The sequence below is a fragment of the Glandiceps talaboti genome, chromosome 6, assembly GCF_964340395.1.
Source record: "Glandiceps talaboti chromosome 6, keGlaTala1.1, whole genome shotgun sequence".
Taxonomy (NCBI): domain Eukaryota; kingdom Metazoa; phylum Hemichordata; class Enteropneusta; family Spengelidae; genus Glandiceps; species Glandiceps talaboti.
Genome location: NC_135554.1, coordinates 24,550,280 through 24,560,775, shown reverse-complemented (window position 1 = coordinate 24,560,775; position 10,496 = coordinate 24,550,280). Strand labels below are relative to the sequence as shown.

At 35.7% G+C, this 10,496-nt stretch overlaps 1 protein-coding gene across 2 annotated transcripts; it reads left to right on the top strand.

The window, feature by feature from the left end:
• Positions 1-799: 799 nt before the first annotated feature.
• Positions 800-10,177, top strand: LOC144437065 (uncharacterized). 2 transcript variants are annotated; one of them, XM_078125934.1, is made up of 8 exons: positions 800-998; positions 1,898-2,017; positions 2,554-2,675; positions 3,026-3,152; positions 3,619-3,710; positions 4,749-4,801; positions 6,200-6,372; positions 7,410-10,177. In XM_078125934.1, the coding sequence occupies exons 1-3, from the start codon at positions 835-837 to the stop codon at positions 2,630-2,632; spliced, it is 363 nt and encodes a 120-aa protein (XP_077982060.1). In that variant the 5' UTR covers positions 800-834; the 3' UTR covers positions 2,633-2,675; positions 3,026-3,152; positions 3,619-3,710; positions 4,749-4,801; positions 6,200-6,372; positions 7,410-10,177. The 2 variants fall into 2 exon arrangements, with proteins under 2 accessions (XP_077982060.1, XP_077982059.1); XM_078125933.1 differs by having other exon boundaries at positions 4,749-5,042.
• Positions 10,178-10,496: the final 319 nt, after the last annotated feature.

The following is a 10,496-nucleotide window of genomic DNA, read 5'->3' as shown; positions in this document are numbered from 1 at the left end:
GGTCAAAATGGCAGCTTCTGAGGATGTCGTCTGCCACCGCGAGTTCACAGCATGAGGTATATTATAAAACACATATTGCCTGGCCTATATTCAGGCTATAGTACCCGTTCATTACCCCCTCGTGACTGTGAGTTACCGTCCCAGAATCACATGATTCCGGTAACTCACAGTCCCTCGGGTGTAATAAACGGGTGCTATAGCCCTCATGGCCAGGCAATATGTGTTCAATATACATATATATTATATATATGGTCTCTGTCAATAGGGCCTCAACTTAGAAATCGGTTTACTAAAACACTGAGCAAGGAGGGTGTGTATGTATGTGTTTCTGTCTGTGTCTGTGTCTGTCTGTCTGTCTGTCTGTCTGTCTGTCTGTCTGTCTGTCTGTCTGTCTGTCTGTCTGTCTGTCTGTCTGTCTGTCACGAGGGTTTATGGTGACCTTAAAGCTTGATAATAGCTATTGGGGAAATTTAATCTCGAAGGGATACAAAACATAACTTACTGAAGATCGTTAAAGGGACATGGTCTGCAACTTTTGCGTATTTCTTTGCATTTTTGTTTCCCTTTTAAAGGTTACTTATATTATACCACTTACTGTAACTTGTCTAAACAGCGGTTAGTCACTGGCAAACCTGTACGCAATAAACTGCTGTGATACGATATCTGATTAAATGGTACGTTTTTTTAATCGACCCCTGACCCCGTTCAAACCAGTAACGTCGATGTTCAAACGCGAGAATTTGACCCGGTCACCTAACGGTTTTGGTTTGAACGCAAATATGCGCATGCGCAATCACTACGACCTCTTCAACATGGCAGACACCAACAGTACAGATGCAGGGTCGTCCAACTCTTACGGATTCAGCCAGGAAACGAAGGAAAACAAAATCGTTCATCGGCAAAATAAATATATTTGGACAGATCGACCGCTGGAAAGCACTGAAAGAGGCAAATTCGCTACAATTTCACTGGAAAGTCGCAGAGTTTCTTTTAGACTGGTAAGTATAGCTGTAAGTACATACGCATTTCCTGTCTGTGAATGACACATGAACAGCTGAGTTGTGTTTACATTCGTGTATACATTGATGCATTTGTTGAAATTTAGCGAGTATATCACTCACATGCAAGGGTATTTTAGAATTGAAATCTTTAACGCAGATACAGTGAATAGTTGTTTGTTTGTGACACCATATTTACGTTTATGACATTGGCGAAAAAGCATGAATATTTGTTTGTTTGTGACACCACATTTATGTTTATGACATTGGCGAAAGCATGGCGCTATAACGCTCGTATACTTTTAGTAGTAGTTATAGTACGGCTAAAATACACACAGCTGCAAACCTGTGATGTTTTGTTTTTGTAAAATGATGACCCGTTGTTTTATGTAACTACTAATTGTGGTAAAAATTGGTGACAGGCTGTCCAAACCACAATGGACAATACTGCATTCTCACAGTTGTATGTACGGTAGAGTTGATGTTCTATCTTGCTAGTATAGCTTGTAAGAATGATAAAGACAACAACCACCATTGTAGTGTACTATTCTTATTTTGATCATAGTACAATACTATAGCATACATTGATGTCTTATATGGACAATAACTTTGAGTTTTAGAAATACAAAAAATGTAGTATTATTGCACCAATATTTTGCTATCATCACTACAGTTTTTTAATACTCCAAAACTCAAATTCTGGAAGAAGGTAATTTTGGTGTGTTTACTTGACACCACTCTAGAGCTACAAGTAAATGTTAGTTTTGAAAATTACGAGTCTAACGGTTGGTATATGTGCTTATTTTCCTTCCCTAAACATTTCAATATTTTCTGTTTTTTGGGGTTTTGTTTTTCTAAATGTCTAATGTATTATTGTGAATGTTTCCAATTTTACACAGGTACTATGATCATCAACCCAGTAAAGGCAGAGTACTTGCTGAGGGAAAAGATACATCACAGCCAGAAGCCAGTACTTCCCAAGCTACTACAGGAAGAGTTGGCCAATTTCAACAGATCAAGTATGTATAGAGAATATGAATCATAATTTTGATTTTAAATTATTACACAAACTATTCTGCCATTTATTATCTAACCATTATTCTATGCATAAAACTGAAAGTTACAACCATGTAGTTTAATAAAACCATGCACAGTTTTTAATAACTGTATGAACAGTATGTTTATTGTATTCAGAAGCAACCAGCAATGTATTGTAAAGTGAGGAAAACATTTCTTTACATGTAATTTAATGTTTTATTTTTATCAATCACATTTTATAAATATTGCTGACTCGGATATCTCACTAACTTTTTGTATTTACACAAAGCTACATGTATGGCACTCAGAATATTAGAGTAAATACAATGTAATATTGAATTTGTTTTTACATTTTTGCAAATCATGTAGTTTCTTTCAAACCATATTGATATCTTTTTATCATTGTTAATGTGTACATTATACTCTACATTTTAAAAAAATAGACATATTTCATTTTTGAATTGGCTTCCAACAATATTACTATTATTATAGTGTGTGCATTTTGTGCTCATTGTAGAAGTGGACGCACAGTGCCTCAAACATCAACACAACAACTGGTCACTGAGGTGAAGGTGTGCAGATGTTGGGTCAAATGAGTGGTCCAGATGTGTCTAAATTTTTATCAATGGAATCTGATAGGTAAGATTTCTAGTTATACATAACATATGACATACAAATGTACAATGTATTGTTGTCAAATATTTCTGTTGCTTTCCCATGTTACCAATAACAGACCACTTTGTCCAAAATATCACTGGCATGAACAGTTATCAGACTTAATATTCTTAGTAATTTACTAGCCATGTTGTGGGTTTGCATTTAGCAAGGAGGCAGTTTAGACGTGTATGTGGGCATTAAAATAATTCTGGCTGTTACATGTATTCTTAATATGACTATTTGGATCAAGTCATACATGTAGCTGTGAACACGACTACAGGTTGACCAATGTTTGTTGGATCATTGAACATTTGGTTTTCTTTCCTTCACAGGGGTTCTATCATGTCAGGAATTAATGTGTTATATCAGAAATCACCTGTAGTAGTACAGTTGTGAATCCTCCATCAAGAATGTACACCTGACTGCAACTTCCTCCCAGTCACAGGCACAAAGTGAAAGGTACATAATTTTAATATGATGATCAATTGCATTTCATATCGTACATATGTGGAAATACATGTACATTGTAGATACTGGTAAAATACATACAAATGGTAATGATTATTTTAACATTCATAGCGAACATGAACATGTTATATTTATTGGTCATACAACATGGATGTGCTTCTTTGTATTTTTACCCTGTTCCTCATGTCTCACAAATTCTGTATTTTACCTACAGCACCTGTCGAACACAAAGTGCAAGTGCAAGATTATGTCAGAATCATTCATTGATCCATTTGAGGAAGTACTCACATGATTGCTTACCACATGATGTACAAGCTTGCGTTACATCAGATTCATTGCAGATTACATGGTTATACTTGCCAAATAGTTTGTTGTGTCTAGTTGTACATACAAAGAACTGGTACTAGGAATGTGTCATTATGTTACATATCTGTTTTATTTCATTTATCACTAACAGGTTTCTTTGAAACATGCTGAGAGTAATGACTTAGAAGAGTCCGGTGAAGAAGATTCAGACTAGTATGAACCAAGCTTCAATATAACTATGCTGTGAGTATATGTACATTGTATGAAATTTATTTTTGAAATGATATTGACAGTGTACATGTACATACAGTGATGTGGTGGAGTAGAGTGAATGTATTTGTTACTGCGTAGGGGGCAGTGAGCATGTAATTTATCGATTGATCAATCAATTATTATTTGGTTGAATGATTAATCAATTGAATGATCAATCTTTGTGGTGCAATATGACTTATTTTATGTTGGATATTGATCAATTCACTCATTGAGTTTTGTGGCGATATAAAACTCACTACAATTCTGCCAATGCGTTTTCGGAGACAAATTTTGACACGTAGGAGATTTTGAGGTAGTCTACAAAGATATCATGATGAGACGACGCATCGATTAGCTGAACAATCTAGACTGCATCATTATTTTCGACATGTTTTGATGCGTTTTAAGAGTCACAGTTCAAGATCAGACGCCTTCTTAGTATCCATGATTGCTTGTGTTACTTCTGATGACCAGTTCACTCCTCTTGTTGCGGCCATGTTTGCGAATGACTATCTTAAATTCTTAGTCGCTAGGCTCATGGGTCACTTTGACAATGGTAACAAGGTCAACATATACTGTAGGTGAGGGTGTCATCTGAGACAAGGTATGCTTTCACACTGCCTTTAGCACCTTCTTCAACTGTTTGTCTAGTGTGATAATCTCCCAGAAGATGAGCGATAAAGCAAACTGTTAATGTGAGTGATCTCTCGCCAATTATGAAATTAATGGTGTTTTAATTTAGATCAGAGGAGAAGAATGGATATGGCATCTTTATTTAGTCAATAAAGAGAGAATAACATACAACTGAAAGAGAGAAAAGTGACTTGATCAATATCACACACAAAATAATTTTTATTGCACCACAAAAATTGATCATTCAATCGATCAATCATTCAACCAAATAATAAATCAATCAATAAAACGATCGATCAGTCGATCTATGGATCAAACAATTACATGTTCGCTGCCCCTGTGGTTAGTGTTAGTGGGTGATTCACACGATAAATAATAATTGTCAATATTTTGTAGGGATGATGGACATATAGAGCCAGATGATGAAGATGCTGATGTTGATATTGACAGTAAGTGACAATAAAGATGAAAGTCTTGACAATACTAATAACACAAGTCAAGTTCAAGGAATTCAACATGTTCAAAGTGATGAGGACAAAGATTCTTTGCTCAGTGATACTATGTGCCTTGTGTATCTGAAGCAGTTACTCAGCTCAAGCCAGAGTTTCCTCGGTGTGCACAGTAGCTGACTGCAATGGTGAAATCAATATTTCTAATGAATTTGTTGGTTCTGCCTTATACTTGAAGTGGGTGAGTATATTTGAGGAATGACAACCATGTAATATTCATGGTGATCTATATTTCAATCACCGATATGATGTTGACTTGGGTTTTGATACTACACCATCCTAATATACTGGAGTGCTTTAAGAAATTGAAAGGTATGAATGAAACCTATCACATTCTCAATATGTGTATAGGACAGATACCAATGATCAAAGTGTACATACTTTTGGCATTTTACCAATCTATGTTAGAACTATGGAAATGAATGTATTTTTGAAAAAGATCACAAGTGGTTTTGTTTCAGTTTTGAAAGCAGAATTCCTATTGAGGTACATCAGGCACTGTACTCTATTCAGTAGTCAAATCACCCTACTAACGTTGATATAGTCCTTGTGTTTATGCTGTGATCTCATGCTTGAATTCATCCCAAAATTGTAAAAAATATTGTGTTTAGCATTACTGTAACACACTTGATAGGAAAGTATTGAATAATCATGTGTTCTAGCTATCATTACTAGTTAAACCTTTGATGCTATTTTCAAGTTATTGACCGTGTCAATTTTAGACCATTACTGCATGCTCCATAACCAAACAAAGAAATAAAATTAAATTGTATGTTTTCTGTGTACCATGTACCAATAAGTACAGCTAAAATGATGTAGGCTTGGTGTTTCACTCATGTGAAATAACTGTTAAATGCACACCCTCAGACAGCTTGTAATGTAAAAGAAATAATTACATAGGTGCTGTGCAGTGTGATGTAGAAGTAGTCAAGTTGAAATGTAGATTATCAGTTAGAAAATAAACAACTGCAGCCATTAAAAACCATCAAGTCCATGTGTAATGTTTTCACTAGAAGCCTGCTTTTACTACACTGTGAAAGAATAGCAATACTAAGGAACCTACTGTGTTTGTTGTCTCTGTTATTGTTAGTCTAGAGTTTAACTATGTCTAGTTCTGTGTCAAAAACATAATTTTCTATGAGTGAATCACCAAGCCTACATTATTTTAGCTGTAAATCAATGTGATATAACAAAGCCAATAAAGGTTGTTGTGTGGTTTCTTATTCTCACAGAAATGTCAAGCTGAACATGTTGAGTATGCATGGTGCTCACAACCAATTTTGAATAGGCACTTCCATAGTGGAGACCTTATATACTGTTCTGTGTATTTGTTTTCAGGACAACTTCAGACCTGGAGTCTTTTCACCAACATACATTGAATGATTGATGTATGCATCTAAGTGCTCAGCAAATACACCACCCGTTTACAGGGCAAGAAACTTGCTTGCAGCTCTAGATCACAATGTACATGTTGACAGAGATTTACTGAGGACAAGGGAAGGAGTGATTCGGTAACAATAAATAGTTCTCTTTTAATATAAACATATATACATGTATCAGAAATATACTTAGTACATATTAGGTAAATCATGTCAAAGGAAGAACATTGGATGAAGTCTAATCTGGTACAATATTTCAATACAAAAATTATCCAGTCTAGTTAACCACTAAGACAGAAATATAGAGTCTCATCAATGTCAAAAAGTGTATTCAAAATGATAATGTCAAACACTGAACAGTGCATGAATAAAAAAAAAAAATTCAATCATTCACTTACGCATGCACACACACACACACATACACCTATAATGAACATAGATTACAACACTATTTGACCAAGCAGCATAGTTTGCCTATCACAAGCTGTGCTAAACTACCCACTTGTGATGAGTTTTTCTGTTGAAATGTACAAGTCTATCATGTAATCACTATAATAAAAAAATGTCAATCACGTAAATTTGGCTACACTCAAACATGGCTTTCTACCTGACACAACACCAAGTATGCACAGAGTTAACATTTTTCTAAGTGAAGCTGTTAGTTTTGTGTGTGTGTGTGTGTGTGTGTGTGTGTGTGTGTGTAATATGTGTAGTAGAATAACTAAGGCAATGATCAAATCTGTTATAATAATCACCAGGGAGGGAAAGATTTGTAGATATGTTTTGAACAGCTGGTGAAAGGCAAACTCGGAAGGCTGAGAGATTTGTGTTGAATGATACACCAAATTATAGTAGCATGCCTGCAGCACTGAGTCTGCAACTTTAGTAACTCCTATATACTGTCCTGCTAGTAATACTATGTGTATGAGTAAAAGTAAGCTGATATGGGGGGGGGGGGGGGGGGATTATATGACAAGCATACAGGTATGTATTTTTGTAATGTTATCTGTTTAGGTGTGGCTAATAGCATAAACTGTAAATAGCACAAGCAGGATAGTAGACACTAGCAAAATTGTAAATCAAGTGCCATACACAGGCTAAAACTGCATTAACATGAATGCTTATTGTAACAACAAATTTTGTCTCTTTTCCTATATTATGAATTTTAGCGACCACAGAGTATTCCAAAAAAAAAAGAGTTGTAGATAGGCTATCACACCTCTCAAAGTGGAGAAAGCATACCCACATTTGCTTGCCTTGAAGAAACTAATAGTGGACACAAGACTACTTGACTGACAAGGAATGAAGCGAAGGAAGGAACTGGAAGCCAGTGACCCTAGATGACTGTCAAGAAATCTTGCTCCCATATCTCCACCCCCAACAGCATCATTGGTAGAAGTGCAAGTGTTGAGACGACCTTGATTCACTATGCATTCACTGAAGTCTGGATGGTCTAAATCCAGTGTATGTTAAGAATGGGTCAGGGTATCTGTCCCTTATCACCCAGACACAACAGCTTGGAACAACAACATGGTTGCCAACCCCTAGTCTACCATGTTGCCAAAGAACAAAATTTGTGCAAGCAGCATGCTTTTGGCATCATTGTTATCTTCAACATCATCTACTGCAAAAATTCTTGTCGCCATCTTCTGGCTATTGCTAGAACAGCCTCATTTGGTACAAGAAAATTAAAGTCCTGTAAAGGAAGGGAAAAAAAATAGTTTTTTTTTTAGTTTATATGGAGGACAGTGTCTAAAATCATTAGTTACATGGTATGAAATAGAACATTTTGAAAGGAAGAATAGTGCAGTTCTTTTGATTTTCAACTTTATAGCAATAAGTGAATCCATCCATAATGCTGCATATACTTCATGTACATGTACATGTTTATTTGTTACATTTAATACATTTATGCAAACTTTGGTTTGTGTAATCTTCATAAACCATTCAATTGATCCAGTTTGATTTGTTTAGATGTGTTATTTTGGTTGAATCACAGTTCCAATGTTATCATCTGCTGTCATTTGTGATGTAACCAGAGACTACTATTCATTTGTCATTACAGTTACTTTTAAATGACAGGAGTTCATGAAGGTACTTCTAATTTAGCATGATTGCGAAAAGGTGCATGGCTGTCATGCAGCATTCAAAGGGACACGGCCGCTCACAATATGGTAATAATTTTTAGGAAGTGAGGCCCAAATTTTTTCTGATGTCAGTATTTTCTAGGGTGTACTGCAATGGGCCATACCATGTATCATCACGATATGATTACGAACAGGTTGTGACATCACAGGACATACTAAGGGAGCCATCAGTATTTACAGGTAGGGTAGGGCCAAAGGAATCAGGGGGTGGGTCACATTTTACAAACCTGTTCTTGGGGGTCATATTTTGGATAGTAATGTTTAGGGGAGGGTCACATTTTACAATCTGTAGTTTTGTGACCAAATATAAGATTCAATGATTGTCAATTTGTTTTGTGTGTTTTGAGATGTAAAAGTGAGATGAACACTCATCATTTACTTTTACGAGTCTTTTACATACCAAAGTACAAATACATATAATGTAAGAAAATTGTCTATAAAATGATGCATTTTATTGATTGTACCATCTCACCTTATCACTCACAATGCAAAAAGCACTGGCAACTATGACAGTGTTGTTACATATGGTAACTTTGTGATCACCAATATTAGTGCTCTCAGAACTGATACCACAAAATTAGTGTTGAATCAAAGCTTTTGTATCGCTTAATCTTTCGTATGAGTGCTTGAGCATGACAATATGATAGTTCAAAAGAAAACAACAAGGATCATGGGACGAGTTGATATCTGTCCAAAAACTGCAACAGTGAGTGTATACATATAATGGGAAGATTGATTAGCATTCAGTTTATGGAATTATCATGGGGAGGGTCATGTTTTACAAAATGGGACAAAGGGGAGGGTCACTTTTTACAAATGGGGGGAGGGGGTCATGTTTTACTGAACAGATCATGTGTGATTTCCTCTGGCCCTTCACCCTGTCAATACTGAATGCTCCCTAATTTGGGAAGCTTGTATGTACAGATCCTTAATAAGCTTTACCACTCCACCTTGTTTCACATTTCTTTGGGACAGGTACAAACAGCCCATAGTAGTACAGTGCTAACAAGATGTCTGTGAAAATGTGGGATTTGCTTCTAAGAAATATTGTTACTGTATGTAGAAATTTCCATTAGATACTAATGAATCCAGAGTTCATGAACATCTATGCTCAAATGTAGCATAGTCTTCATAAATTGTGAATGTGCGTTTGTCTCTCTTGATATCAGAATAGTTGTTTCCTGTACATTGTATGCATGGTTCCTAATCTAATTCAAGGCCTTGATAACTTATGACTTACAGTAAAAAACTTGGATATTACATTGAGAATGTACATTTACTTTCGTTTCAATTTTATTGTCACTAGAGGTCCAGTGGAGGTCATACTACAAATATTGAAATAGTGCTTGTAGCTGATTAACAACCTGTAATACTAAAACTGTAAACAACACAGAATAGTAAATGTAGATCGAGATGAAAACATCACTAACTGTAACTGAAATGTTGTTTTTTTGATTGGACAGCCCACGATTAGAAATCAGTAACATTGTTTTCATCCAAGCAGTACAGTATTAGGTTGAAATTGTGATGTCATTGGATAACTACAATTGTAACAACAGATTATTTGGTTTGGATTTATAGTGTGTGTACAGATACTGTATGTTTCACCACCTGTGATTGTATAGTGGTCATTAGGGTGGACAACATCATTAGGTAGTCATTACATCTAACAAAAATATGGACAACAAACATTTCAGAAGCTGCTAGTGCAGCTTTGAAAGAAGCGTTTGTGAGATGTGAATAATGTCATGTTCATTCTGTGGTCAGCTATTAAATATATATGTACTCATAGACCCTTGAGGTTCTATGATGTTCTATTGTTAAAAATGAACATATGTTCTTCCTTCCATTCTTTGTTGTCTGTCTTGTAATTGGTTGTCAATATCGCCAATGGTAGGCATACTACCTTCCCTAACCCTACCCTGTTACCCCTTCCTGTCCTTCTGCATACAGCACCCTCTTCCAAACCACTAAAACTAGCCTGAAGAAAGAAAAGTAGCACTTACATACATACATACATACATACATACATACATACATACATACACATACATACATACATACATACATACATACATACACACACATACATACATACATACATACATA